The sequence below is a fragment of the Egretta garzetta genome, unplaced genomic scaffold (genome assembly GCF_000687185.1).
Source record: "Egretta garzetta isolate BGI_Z169 unplaced genomic scaffold, ASM68718v1 scaffold16, whole genome shotgun sequence".
Taxonomy (NCBI): Eukaryota; Metazoa; Chordata; class Aves; order Pelecaniformes; family Ardeidae; genus Egretta; species Egretta garzetta.
The window spans coordinates 2478678-2494334 of NW_009260022.1; the positions used below are offsets into that span (position 1 = coordinate 2478678).

The 15657-nt window shown below is 39.7% G+C and overlaps 1 protein-coding gene across 1 annotated transcript; it reads left to right on the forward strand.

Moving 5' to 3' along the window:
• The first annotated feature begins 14134 nt into the window (after positions 1-14134).
• Positions 14135-15115, forward strand: B3GALT1 (beta-1,3-galactosyltransferase 1). Its single transcript, XM_009640751.2, has one exon. The coding sequence runs from the start codon at positions 14135-14137 to the stop codon at positions 15113-15115; it is 981 nt and encodes a 326-aa protein (XP_009639046.1).
• Positions 15116-15657: the final 542 nt, after the last annotated feature.

Consider the following 15657-nt stretch of genomic DNA (forward strand, 5'->3'; position numbering starts at 1 on the left):
AGTTTAAGGCGTGGCCATGAAAAACAAGTCTGCTCTGTTTTGCCCCAGCCTCTTGATTCAGGTTGATGATGCCCCTTAGTTGTGTTGATCCGGGCTTTTGTGTGGCTACGAGGCAAAACTGACTGGGAAACTGATCTGACTAATAATAATCATAAAGTATTACTGGATACTTGGATATATTTATGGCAGTGCCAGCTTCCACACACACCAGGGCTTTAATCCCCAGGTGCAGAGGCAAAGAAATGTTTTCCATCGTGATCTCAGCTGCTGAAGCACCCATCTCAAAAAACAAGGCACAAACAGCCAAGAAAGGGCAAAGTGACCCCTCTCGCTCCCCCTGCCCGTAGGCAGGGACTGTTAATCCCTCTCAGTCACTAAGGGGTTCCTGATGGCAGGGAGGGCCATGTCCTGGCTGGAGGTGCAGCCTGGGCTGACGCAAGGACTGTGCAGCCTTGGCCCTGACATGTGCCCGGCAGCACCCTCCGCCGCTCCCCCGTCTTCTGCAGGAGGCATGCATGGCAAGGAGTAGAGAAGGAGGGGAGATGATCAGGAACAGGGTTTAGGAAAAGTAAAAAAAATATATTTTGACATAAATCATCTCAAAAACTTCCTATTTGGAGTTTAATTGATCCAGCCAGTGGACAGGGGGAGGAATTGAAATGGAGCTCTTTTCCCCAGTTTGTGCATATTTTTCACAGAATGAATTAATGCCTCACTGAAAAGGTGATTTGCAGTTGGCATTTCAGGCAGCCTTGCTGCCTGACTCTGGAATTATTCCCATTGTTGTTCACACAAAGGGAAAATAAACTCAACCACTTGGCTTCCTTTTCCCCGAAATATATGTCTAAGATCACAGTTTAGAAAGGAAACTAAATGGCAGATGGCAGCATCTTTGCAAAGTACGTGCACTCAGACTGGCAAATTAATTTGTTCAAAGAAAAGGAGAGAGACAGAGCTTTTCTTAAGAGTATGAAAGAATAATAAAGCATTGAAGTTCTCTTTAAAAGTATTGGGCAGCTCTTAGTTTCATTGTTATCACATAGCCAAAAGAAACTATCAAGAGATTATTTACATCCCTTTGCTATGGGGCATTATTCTTGATTGCATCAGCAGCAAGAAAGGCTTTTAGGGAATAATTTGAAATTTTGTGCATTAGAGGTTGTTTGTCTTCCGCTCTATCTTGAAGCACACAGTATGGGCAGGCTTCACTCCACACACCCCAGGCCAGATTGCCTGTCCCCCTCTGTGTACCCGGCAGGGTTTAGCCAGCTACCCCCTGCCTCTCCCAGTGGCTCTTACCCTGCTTTGAGTGAGAGTGCCAAGAAGTCAATTATTTTCTCCCAAGCAGCAGGACAAAGCGTTACTGATGTTTGCATTGTCCCTCTTGTTTTCTGACTTCTTCCGTATGAGGAGAGTGAGCCAGAGCACACCTCCTTCCTTGCTAGATAGGAATCGCCAGAGGAGACACTGGCTGTGTCACCTAACGGACTCCCACGTCAAGCATTCGGTCAGACAGCAAAGCAGTGTTCCTCCTATGGCCTGTGTGATCCCACAACAGTTGGCCCGACAGCTGCTTTACTGCATTTCATTTAATTTTTGCTTCATGATGCCTTTGATATCAGAATAGCTAGGAAATAAATGGAACCACAGATTGCAGACTGCTTTAAAATCTCTTTTGTTCAAGAGATCTCTCAGCTTAAAATAATGCTGAAAGGAGACCGCCGAAAGCGAGAGAAGGATTTAGGATGTTGAGGGAGACCTGCACGGAGTTTAAACATGCTCAGGAGAATCCCCATTGTTTCCAGCCATACTATGAGCAAAATACCTTCCTCCAGAGAAGGTCTGAGTTCATGTTATTTATATAGCAATCTCTTCTGATTCTACTCAAAGACTAAGAACCCCCGAAGTTTGGAAAATGATCAAAAGGAAGGTTTGATCTTATGTTGCTTCTATAAGAAAAAAAGAGTCCCCCAGAAGAATGTCTCTTTGTGAAACTGTTCTATTTAATTCTTACAACCCTGAGGTACGTATCAAGATTTGGACCCTTAACTTGCTTTGCAGGTTTTATTACCGTATTACCTGCTTCCTTGGGGTATACAGCTGCTCAGCAAGCTTGTGATTATAAAGCTCTTGAAGGTCCACAGATGGAGAGCTAAGAGAAGCAATCTATATTTTTACACTGTATATTCATATACCCTCTTTCTCTCCTTAAGGCTTGGCCTTGAATACATGGATAACTAAGGTATGATATGATTCTCCTTGGGCACAGTGACAAAACATATTTACTGTTTATTGCTTCACAAAGTTGATTTCTATCAGTAGCGCATTATACTCCTATCCAAGCAGAAGCCAACACATCCCAAAGAAAAGTGGGTAATAAAAAGAGAATTTTGTCTGTTGAGCTGCATCAGAATCAAGGCAGCCAGCCATCCTCAGCGCCAGTGATGCTAACGGTGCAACACACCAAAGTGGAGCAACAGAAAGCACTGAGCAACGCTGCGTACAAGTTGCTGCACAATCTTCGCTGGAGCGGCACTGTAATCACATGCTTTATCCATGCCACAGCAGAGTCTCAGTAAAAGTCAAGCTGGGAGGAGGAGGAAGACTGCTTTCCTGGCTTTTCAATTCTGAATATGCCGGAGGCCATCCTTTACACAATTCTGCTTTGCCTATGTTTTGATAAATCCTTCAATATAGACAATGAGTCTACATTTACACCTACACCAACTCACTAGGGACTGCACAAGTACAGGTGGAGAAGCCAACTGGAGAGTGTCCAATTATCCTGAGGAGTCGCAATTGCAACAGTTACGCTTCCCTAGTCACAATAGGAAAAAGAGAAAGCAAAATGTGCTGGCAGCATAATGAGCCCACAGAAATGGGCCCTGTTGCGGTTAGGGAAATAAAGACAAACACACATGCATGCACATTAGGAAGAAGTTTGCTTAGCTATTTTCCTAGTTACCAGCCACTGCAAATACCCCTAATGAGGAAGACTCACAGACAAAAGATGTAAGAAATCAGAGTTAGTATATTCCTGACTACTCACACAGTTCTTCAGGATTTGAAATTTATGCTCCCTAGTGAAAACTTTAAAAGTACACATGAAGGACATCTCTAATGACATAAGTGATAAAAGTGAGTTGAAAAAGGAATTCAGATTTACTCATTACCAGAATGCAGTTCTTCCTGCAGCTTTATTAGATACCCAAGATTATCAGCCATATTCCGCCCAGCTGGGAGATAAGAGTTATTAACTGAGATATTCTCACGAACTGTTCATCAATAACAGTTTGCAAGAAAACTTCCTCAATTCTTGCCTACAACTCTCATAGGACTTGAGTTAAACTCTGTTCTGAGCACAAATGGAAAAGCTGTTAACTGGCTGCTTTCTCCAGAGACACCCAGGTTTCTTTCACTAAGACTAATAGACAACGCTCACAATTTTTGTAAAGGGAATAAAGTGGAAAAATAAAGAAATCTTCTTTCGGAAAAGAGTGTGGACTAAGTAGGCATAGCTGATAACCCAGAATGGGTTTACAGTTTAGCTAAGGAGGCAGCAACTCATTTATGATCCCAAACAGTATTTTTCAAACTTGTGTCTCGGCTGAAGACACAATTTGCTGCACTTTTGAAATATCTTAGAAGAATGAGGACAAATTTACTCCTGTGGATTCACAAGGATATATATTTACCAATTTACTACAGCATGCACTCCTTTATTTGATTCATCCAAAAAACTCCAGTTACTATGAGCCCATTTTTAAATCCTTGCCACAAGAGACATGGCCTCTTGTGTTGAGCGTATGCTCTATCAATGTGTAAGTGTAACATTGTGCAATGGTCCTTTCAACCGCAAGCTTCAGAAAAATAAATGCTGACAAATTGTCTGGGGTCATGTCTGTGAAATGCTCCATATGTGCTAGTTGAAACAGCCTGACACTGCCTTGCTCTCAAATGTTAATAGCTTTGACAAAAAAAGCCCTCTTCTGCAGCTGAAATTTTTCTTCTTCAATCCCCAGTAAAAGTAGGTTTTCATTTAAATTCGAGCAAAGCCCCATCTACCATTTAGTTATGACAAAGGGAAAAGAAACAAGTTTCCAGTCTTCGTTGTAAAGGCAATTGTAGATAGTTAACAGCCAGAAGCGCTGGCCCTCAGCTGGACTAAGCTGTGCTCTGGTCAGTGGGGCCATGAGCATGTACACCAGCTGCTGGTTACACCAGCCCCCTAGCAGGAAAGCACCACTCCATGCATTTAAGGCAAATGGCCAAGCCAAGAAAATGTCATTCTGGCTCCTTTCAGTGCAAAGAGTAGGCAAACCCCACTTTTCCAAGATGTCTATCCCTTCTCTGTAAAGTAACTTGTTTGGAAAGCCCAGACGGCACTGCAGGCGCCAAGTACTGCAGCTGGAGAGGGGCCGGGGAGCATCCCTGGAACATCCCAGGAACACCAACCAGCTGGAGGGGAGGGGGCGCAGCCAGCTGCCGGCAGCCAACGCCTGGCGTGTTAGAGCTGCAGTTATTTGTCTCTGCCAGATTTAAGGCGATGCTATCAGAAAACCATGCCCAGAAAAGTTCCTGTAAACTGAGGATTCTCAATCTTGACTAACCAATTACCAAAGAAAAAAAGAAAAATGTGTACATCTAGGAAATGTTTTTCACGTATTTGAGAATAAGTCATCTGGCTGAGGTATGGGCCATATTTTCCAGGTTGATGACAAAAGTAATTTGTTTGTTTGGTTGGGTTTTTTTTTTTACATTACAGTTCTGTGAGAGACAGGTGCAATTTTGAAAGCAACAGCTTGCGTTAAATGTATCACAACTACTTCACTAAGGGAATTAGAAACTTGAAGCTTGGCTTATAAATAGCTCACGGTGACAAATGCTTCACAACATAGCTTCACATTAATTACTGTTATGCAAACATGAAAAAAAACTGAACTGCAACCTGTCCCTGGAAGGACAGACCAAGGCTCTGTAACGTCTTCAACATGGGGAATATTTCCAGGGAGAAGAAAAAAAAAAATCCCATGTAGCCACAGTATCACAGCATCCAACAGTTTCCCTGGACATCTGATAATATCAAATATTATTTTCTTAAGTACAAAAAGTTGGAGCTATGCTATGATCACCTAAACTCACTGTTTACAAAATTTTCCAGCCTCATTGCTGCGGAGGAAATGAGAAAATAATGTGAATTCTAGCTGGTTTTTATTTTTTAGCCTTTTAAAAAAATATATCTCCATCATTCACAGCTAACAGATATATAACAATTACAATAAATATATGTATCATACAGATATGCCCAAGATACGGAGGAATCCCTCCAGTAACTTTCTATCAACAAGAGCTATGTTCTGCGATTATAAAAATGTATTTATACATAGTAATAGTCAGTGTTTCCAGTACCCCCAGTTTTGATGAGGTTAAAAGCAAAGTTCCCCAAGCATCATGACAGATACCTTAATGGGCAGGTTCAAAATTATTTTAGAACTTTTCCCAGTAAATCCAAAACTTTTAATTGTTTGTACTTTTCCCCCAATGCCCCTGATACCATGTGAGTAATGAAAAGCAGATTCATTATCCAGTTCAATGAGTTACCGTCACCACAGACACTGTAAGTGTGATTTCAGGTGTTTCAGTCTTCACATAATTGTTGCTCCTCCTTGTTGTGACAAAGATTAATTGAGAACGGCAGTGCCACTAGGGTAGGCATCTATATAATCAAGGCCACTGTCATCTATTTTTGGTGCCATAACCCAAACCACCATTTCACAGGCATTGCTGTGAATACAAAGGAAACGAAATAGCAAAATTTAAGAAGGTTAAGGCAAGAACAGCAGTATATTTGATTTCAAACACTACTACTTGGAGGTAATTTAGCCTATTGACTCTGATAATAAATTATGTAAAATTGTTTCATGAGTAATAAAGATTTTTGTTAAAGCAATTCTAAAGGTTTTCCCCCTGAATTTTTTTTTTAACAACTCAAAGCCTCTTTTTTTTTTGTTCTAGATGCAAAATGTTGTAACCAATTTGGTGGTGACAGGAGTTTAGGAACCTTGCTGTGAGATTTCACAATAGAGCACAGCACAATAGCTAAAGAAAATAATGGTTGTGGCTATGGTAACCCAAAGTGAAATATGTTATTTGCATCAGTTTATAACCATACTGAGATGCAATTTACACATTACTGTTGTAACAGGACATGATTGATGTAATCACAAATGACCTATCACAACATGAAGTCACAGTGTTTTTTAAAAATTTTTCTGAAAAGCATTCACAGGAAAAATGCACATATCTGACACTTGACATCTCCTGGGCAACTTTAAAAGAAAAGAAAGAAAAGAAAAAGAAAAGAAAAATCTTTCTGCTTAAAATGATTCTGCTCTTTCAGTTTATGTTCTTCATTTCTTTTCTCTCCCCTTTAGATAGCTCAAAGAATATATGCTTAAAATGCCTGCTGCTAAAGTCAGCAGCAAAAATCCCATTAACAGCAGCATACACTGGGTCCAGGTAAATCACTTGCAAGAGCAATATAACAAGACAGAGCTGCTGATTGGCACGTCCAAAGCTCTAATATTATTTTGAGTTGAGTAAAATCTAGCTATTAACCATTCTAGATTAATATCTGACTAAGCATGGCCAGTTTGCTAGAACTTTAGAAACTCATCCATCCTACAGACAGTCCTCAGGGTCTGGTCTGTCCTTTCATCCCCTTCTACATGGAGTCAGCTGTGTGGTACCACTGTTGGAGACATTGGAGAAGACTAGGCTGTCACAAACATACAATGACTATGACCAAGGGAACTGATTTTAAAAAAATGACCGAAACAGTAAGCAGGCTACTGAAAATGTAATGTTGAGACATGCCAAATGGGATTTTAAATAAATAAATAAATAGATTCAATTTCCTGTGAATACCAGATTTTAGGAAATCATACTTTTTTTTCTGGTTAACAAACCAACTGTGAATGTTTTGCTCTTATGAAATACCCAAACAGGCACAGCATCCAGTTTGGACAAGCTTGAATCTTGGTCTATCAGCTCTTTGTCCTCCACCACCAGCACAGGGGGTTCTCCACGGCTAGTTGTATTCAGTCAGATTTACCAGGAAGAAAATGCAGCTACAGAAGCCCCATGTAGCCACACCTGGTGCAGACCAGGCTCCTAGACACCACGAGAGAAGGCAGCTACTCCCCAATAGCACTGAGGCCAATGGCTATCACCCAACTCTCTGAGGAGTGCTGTATGAGTATGAAAATCACTGAATGGTGTGTGGCCAACCTAGCAGCTCTCAAGTCTCTGATCAGAGAAAGCAGGAAAATACTTTCTGTGCAGAAATACTTCTTGAGCTGCAAATCCTGGATGGGAATTTATAGCTACAAATCTCCGGACGTACAAATCAAGCCAGAGAGAAAGGTGGCTCAAACCAACACTGAGATCCCACCTCCATACATTGCCAGCCAAGGAATGGTCCTTCATGCCAAGTTCTCATTTCCTAACCAGTACCTTATCCTGGTCCCCTCAGTCATGGTAAACCTGACATTTGTGTTGATCCAAATATTCTGAAATCTTTATTTCAACTGATCTTCTGCAATTGAAAACTGGTACTTCACAGCTTAGTCATGGTGGAAACTGTTTACTTTTTAACTTTCAAACTATTTTGTTGAGAAAAGATAAGTGCATACTTCATTCTTAAGCATGAGGGGGAAAAAGCAATGAAAATAGTTTAATTGTTTTATGTAGGCTGTCTCAGCAGTTCTTGAAAAAGAACAGAAAATCCTGGGTTTATACTTTTTTCAATGAATGTATATCTATAAAGTGAAAAATACAGAGAAGTCACTTGTATGCAGATTTGCTTTCACATATAGTAACTTTTAACCCTTAAAAGACTCCACAGTAGCTCTTTAAAGGCTAGGGAAGTTTTCATAGCATGGGCACATTTACTGGAAATTCTAAAACTTGCATTTTCCTTATATGAGACTTAGAAGCTTTCATAAAATTCTCTAATGCAGCACCATTGTTACTTTTCATTCATGTTAAGAGCAGGTAGTATATATTGAAAAATAATTTATAAATCTGAAATTTATTTCCAGAGATCAATTCTTCAATTCAGTGATGAAATACAGCATACACCATCTGCAATTCAGCATTCATGAAAAGAGAACTACTAGTACAAAAGAATCACTTGTGCAAACATGTGCTTTCACATTCAGTTACTGCCTAGGGTAAAGCTCATCATCAATATTTCTGTGAACAAGGAATGATTCTCTATGTACAAACAGCATATCTTAAAACATAGCCTGATTTTCAGAAAATATTTGTCCTTGTTGCCTTTGAAGGAAGAGAAGGGAAGCCAGCCTCTTTTAACATGATATAGCTGGGACCCCCCAAAGTGGAAGAACTGATTTTTCTAAAAAACATGGACTTGAAATGAATGTTTGTACTTTCCTCCCCTCAACCCAAGGCTGTGGCTCCTACATCTATTACAGTCCATTTGCAGATGTATTCTAGAGAGGAAGGTCTTCCTTTGCAGCACTGATTTGGTTTCAGGTCCGTTATGCCCAGGAACAGCAAAAGCATTTAGAATATTTAAGAAACCTTCAAATGAAGTTGCAAGAGAGGAGCTTGCAATCTCCTGTTAAATCACCTATGCCATCTGTCCAGAATTTCCTTAAGAAATTACTATGAAAACATACAGCCAAGAACATAACAGCATCCCCCAGTTTCTTTGTAGATGTATTCTTAATGTTCAGGATAATTATCTTCTCAACAAGACTCAGTAATAATCAGTCTTTTCCTTAGGTAATTTAAGGACTTCATAAATAGTGAAGACATTTCAGTGTCTTGGCCTATATACAGATGAAAGCCATGATCACAGAAAACTCTTACAAAAACCTTTCTTCACAGAAAATAAGAAGAGTTTGCTACGTTTACTAAATAATTTAGCAGCTGCATTCCCCCCTTTTTTTGCAGAGAAAGGAATAGGTACATTTTGGCAGAGATGCACAATGTTAATTTGACTCAGTCATGCTCTGCCTAACAGGCTCCTGGGTGTCAGGATGAGCAGCTGCAGCCTCCCTTGGCTTCTCACCCGAGGTCATCCCCGGGGCTCAGCATCCTGACTGCCTCCGCTCAGCACCTACGTTATGCCTCAGCAGTAGACAGCAACATGGTATGGATTACAGCAACGTGCCAGGCTTCAAAAGCTGTGGTTTCTATCACGTGCGTCCACCGTGATCTAGTTACACTAATGCAACTGCACTTATATAGGATGGGATTTCTTGAAACAAAAAGAACAACCACCTCTCAGCAGAGACAGCAGCATTCCAAAATATTGGCAAAATATTGCAGTTGGCGAGTAACATTTGCTGAATTCATTTGACATCTGCCTGAAAATTGCCCATGAACAGTTATCAAGATTCTCAAATGTGCTCATTATCTGGAGGATTATTCTTGATGCGCAGTCAGCTCGTAAAAGGTTTGCTCTGAATACTCAAAGTCTCCATCAGGCCAATTACTTACAGAAGTTACACAGTACCGCTTCTGTGCTCTGGCTGGGTGGCTTCTCTGGCTTGCACAGCATGAGCTGCAAATAGCACAATTAAGTGCACAACTTCGAGTCACAATATGGAAACAACGCTAAACATTTGCTTTTTACAATTATCTACCCTAGCAAAGCCTGAGCCTTTGATTACTAATACTATGACAGCCAGGTTAAGAAAAGGGACAAACTAAATTAAAACATTTTTAAAAACAAGGATCCAAGACCTTAACATTGCTCCTGCTCTGCTAAAAAGCTTTGTTTCACCCCACATGACAGAGAAAAGGAGATAACGCTTCCCTTTGTCCATGCCAATGTCCCCAAACATGACACACCCTATCCCAACAGACAAAACCAGAAGCTGATAAAAGCTTTCTACTCCCCCTGTGACAACCCATATCCTGCTGTTAGGTCTTCAAATTTCAACACTTCTTTATAGTGACAACATACTGAATCCACTATCAGGACTAGAAACACAATATAATGAATTTGCTACATGTGTTAATATTTAAGGCAGCTTTTGATGTACGTACCATTGACTAGGTTAAAAACGTTCTGAAGAACATCTTGGGAAACTGCTAAAGATACCACAATAACATGTGGCCACTGAAGTGCTTTCAGTTGTTATTTAGATGAAAGTAATGACCTTAGTTCACATAATTTATTCCTCTTCTTTTCCAAATGAGTAATTAACACCAAATTTTTAATGCATTATCATTTGAGCACATTAATTTTACACTCTGATTTCGTTCCTTGTAATTCACATCCTTGATACACAAGTGCTGCATACTGTGTGGCTGCAGAGTTCAGTTTCGGGTCACAACACAGGACAAGGAAAAGGTTTCCTGTCACAGATTTTGATATTGTGAATAATTTTGCAAGATACCTTCAACATGCAGTAATTCTAGGAATGTCTGCATTAAGCAGACATTAAGTTTTGGTCCTTGATGAATTAGCATCATCCTTAATAACAGAATTTGGCAACCTCTGAAATTCTTGACTGCTAAATCATCACAAAATATGTATTTCACTGACTAGTCCATGTTTCCCTGCCTAATCAAGCTATGTATTTTCTTGCTTGTGCAAGCTAAACATTATTGGAATTACTGTGCAGGAACAACGTTACCAGAAATAATTTGTGGGGGCATTTACCCTATGGCCAAAAAAAATACACATCATCACTATTTATCTAACCCCCTCCTCTGTGATCCTACAAAGAATGAGAAAGATCAATCCTGAAGACGACAATAATCTCAGCTAAAATAGCAGACCAAGACTCCTCAGCAAGTTTTGATTTGTATTTGCACTGTTTGCCAATTCTTTTTGTGCTATTTTCTTCCAGATCTGTTCCCCATATATATATCAAAAAGCTTAGGTAAAGCAGGAACATGAACTTTCATCTTCACCTCACAGCAGAGAAGGAATAGAAGACACACCCCTCACAGGAAAGCAGAGCGCTCTCTTTTTGGTTTTCCCTTCAATCTTCTTAAAAAATAATTAAATCTAAAATTTCACTTGTCAGGAAAACGACAGCCAGTTCACTCTTAATGACTTCACCTGCACTTCCCTCAAAAATTACTGCAGGGATAGTGGAAAACCATCTACTCTTAATTTTCTTTAAAAAATGGCAAAACAAACAAACCTCGAAACAAACACACAACAGAAAAAGATAAACTTAAAGAGACAGCAATCCAAGGACCAATATAAGAAATATTCATCCTGGACAAAGAGCTATCTGTAGATTTCATAACCAAGCAAAAAAAAAAAAATCCCTAAAATAGGTTGGAATCTTTCTTAAAAATGGTGTAAGGCTTTTGTTGCTTCTAATCCTTTCAGAGCACACAAGATTGGACATCACAGCCATAACATTGCTGGACTGAAAAGCTATTTTATGTAATTTTGCAGTTTACAAGAAGCACTGTTTACAATTTTCCTTTCCCTCAGATATCTGCACAGTATTCACGGTAACTAATGCATCTGCCTTTATTAGAAAAGATATAGAAGAACAGATACATTTAGAGAACGCAATATATAGTTTCCTAAAATAGTTCACCATATGCAGAACATTAAAAGTATTTGTGAGACCTTAAAGCTGGAGTCCATTAAATACACTGACCTACATAGCTCTCACTCTACATCTCCAATCCATGACTGCTGTATTTCTTTATTAATGCAGTCTTCTAGACCTTACACTCTTATGTTTTCATTATCTTATCGCATTTCACACTTGGTGTTTTTTCCCCACTGGGCTTTCCAGTGGAGGTGGTTATCGGAGATTCACAAATGAAGACAGAAAAAAAAAAAAAAAAAAAAAAAAAACAACAAACCACCACCCCACAACCGACAACCTAAAAGATCAGGGATGTGTTTTGCCTTTGTCAGAACTGCGTCCCAGTGGGCTGTTACAGCAGGACAGATCCCCTCTCCACACATTACAGTAGCATTTGCGTATATATTTATCACAACTTTATTTATTTACAAGGATGTACATGTGTGCACCAAGACCATTGTGTTCTGCAGCTCTATGGGGCAAGTAAAGGCCTCACTTAAATACACTGCTGCCAAATGTTTACTGCTGATGCTTGGTGGGAAAAGATCACAACCCCCAAGTCCTGTGACAAGTAGCAAAGGAGATCACAGTCACGCTCTACCTCATTAAATTGCCCCAGTTAAAGGGCAAAACCAATTGAAAGGGATAAAGCTCTGAAAGAGATTTCATGTTATCCCATTTCATGGAAGGGGACAGGGGTATGTGGGTTCTGGTCATTAAATAGCTAAAAGTGCACATAATGAAGACTAGCAGGACAGCGCTAGCTATATGCATCTGTAAGGAGACTATAGTCTGTATATGTTTAGCAAATGTTAAGATTGTTTCTCTGCTGTTTATACACCTCAGTGTGATATCGTAACGCAGGATAACAGTCCTCTAACCCTGATAGCCTGCCTGGGGGGCCCTGTCTGCACAAAACCCAAGCATCAGATCACCTGGCAGGGGACCCTGCCTCAGGGTCACATCCAGGGCCACACTCTCATCTGCTTTTGGAGAAAGGAAAAAAGAGACCGTACATATCCAATGCAGGGGAGGAACGGGCTCCTTAAAAATCATTTTGATGCAATACAAGCAATGAGTAAAAGCAGTGTGGAAACAGAAAACACATTTCCAAGACAGGGCTTCTATCTTTTTATCTGAATCCATGTATATTTTGTTCTACCCAAAGTAAATATTAAATATTTCAAAGACTCTTGTGCAAAGCTCACTTGTTGCATGCTTCTACTATCCTTTAGCTCTGAAGCAATAGCAAAACCTAGGAATGTGGTGCTTCACAGGCACTCTCCAGCTACTGGTGGACCTTGGAGGAGTCAGCACTGATCCAGCAAGCTTGATACAGCTTGCCTCATTTCCATGAAATGATGATAGACAGAACTGGTTCCCAGCAAACATGCTAAGAGCAAAGAAAGCTTCAGGGCTGGCACTTTCTCTGGATCCAGGGAAGCCTCAAAGCTCCCTGGTGCCGGAGGGAGGACTGGCACAGTGACGGGGAAGGGCTGCCAGTGCAAGAATCCTGGCCAGGTAGGCAAGTGCCCTGCATGCCAGCCAGCCAAGTGACACCGTTAATAGGCTGCCATCATGGTTTATCTTACATGGTATAGAAATGATGTTTTGCTCATGAAAAGTAAAAGACTGCTTTGTGGGGAGAGGAAAAGAAAGCCAACAAGAATAACTGAACTGTGTTAATTCATTTCTAGACTTTTACGGAGTCTACTTGGGCGCTGATCTTTACATGGGTAAGACGGCACGTGTATCTCTTTCTCTCCTGTACCTTTACCAATCCGATTTTCTGATTTCCACCAAAGCATGCTCTTGTTAGCTGGGCAGACATTAAAAACATTTAGACCAAATGAGATCTGTTAGGTATTCATGTGTATGGTTGCCACCGATGCTATTAATCCTAAAATAAAATAAGTTTTCATTCTTTAAATAATTTTAAAATGTTCCATGGCATATTTTGAAAGATTGTCCAGAAAAAAATGCTAGGAAGCAAGAAAATGCTAGAAACCAGAAAATTATTTTCATATACCTTTAAAATTACCTAAATAGCCAACAAGATATGCATGCTTAACATTTTTTATATATTATCACCTATGAGAATTTGTCAATTATAAAGGCATTACTTCAGTTATACTGCCATATTCTAGTATACCATCTTGCATTGTGGTACTTCATGAGGAAAAAAAAAAAAGGATATCCAAGAAATGCATTAAGACACTTAGCTTACTAATGGCCAGTCATATTTAAGCTCATTTTTCTTGCTTTTATGATCTAGCAATGGAAAAATTTTCTTCATATTTTTCAGAAATAACAGAAAATTCCAAGAAATGGAAGCCGCTGCTAATAAAAGAAGAAAAGCTGAGTATCATCAGGGTTAATAGCTCCTATTTGAGATCCATGAATGATTACAGAGTTACTTTTCTGTATCGAACTTTCAAGTTTCATTATTAATATGCTGCCTCTCTGGGACATAGGTGCACTCATGTTACGAAGGCTACTTATTCATCATATGGAATAGAAGAGCTAGAGGAAAAATGGCTTCAAAGGTCTCATGCTTATATGTTTTGACAGTAGTTTGTTGGGCAAGCGCTCTTTGGTACTTAAGTATAACTCGCCCTACTTCTTCCTACACTGGCCACAGACAGCTCAGTAGCGTATCCATAGCCAGAAAAAATGTTTCCTTTGGCAACATAAGAACTCGACCTATAAATCCACATTCCTTTGACTTTCTTATCAACGAACCCAACAAATGTGAGAAGAGTGTCCCTTTCTTGGTCATTCTTATCAGCACAACTCACAAAGAGTTTGATGCAAGGCAAGCCATTCGAGAAACATGGGGAGATGAAAACAACTTTAAAGGAATTAAAATTGCCACGCTATTTCTTCTTGGAAAAAATGCAGATCCTGTGTTAAATCAAATGGTAGAGCAAGAAAGCCAAATTTTTCATGACATTATTGTGGAAGATTTTATCGACTCTTATCATAACCTCACTCTGAAAACACTGATGGGAATGAGGTGGGTAGCAACGTTCTGTTCAAAAGCTAAGTATGTTATGAAGACAGACAGTGATATTTTTGTAAATATGGATAATCTTATTTATAAGCTGCTCAAACCTAACACTAAGCCAAGGAGAAGGTACTTCACAGGTTACGTTATAAATGGAGGACCAATAAGAGATGTTCGCAGTAAGTGGTACATGCCAAGAGATTTGTATCCCGACAGCAATTATCCACCTTTCTGTTCAGGCACCGGCTACATATTTTCAGCTGACGTAGCGGAACTGATTTACAAAACTTCCCTTCATACCAGACTTCTTCATCTTGAAGATGTGTACGTTGGACTCTGTCTTCGGAAACTGGGCATTCACCCCTTTCAAAACAGTGGCTTCAATCACTGGAAAATGGCTTACAGCTTGTGCAGGTACCGCAGGGTGATCACAGTCCACCAGATAACACCAGAAGAAATGCACAGAATTTGGAATGACATGTCCAGCAAGAAACATCTTAGATGTTAAGATTTTTACCGATGTAAATACCTTTTTTAAAAAATTTTGGTTTAATGTGGTTATTTTTTGACAAAGTGATCTACTGATTTACAGTTTAAACTGTGGGATATTAACTGTGAGAGGATTTTTAATGACTGATTTTTCATTCTCATTTTGACTACTGGTTTACAGACTTCGGGCTGTTTTCATAAGGACATTATACCACCCGAAAGGATCTAGAGTCAAGTCTCAGATTTTGTATTATCTTCTATCACACATATCGGCTCCTATATCTGTATATAAAAGGACAGTAATAAACTATCATGAGCTGCTTAACAGTTCATGCCCCAGCCTCTGAGATAAGACTCAGGCCCTAAGAAACAAAGAATTACAAATATACTTTTATTCTTTTTTTTTTTTCTGACACCCTAGCACCATCTCTATTTAGAGCTTTGTTAATAAATTGACTGGTATACATTTGCACTGACCTTATAGACCTATCTTGACATGTATATTTTGTAGTACAATGCGTGCAATTCCCAAGCAGCTTACTGATAGTATAATAGCAGAAT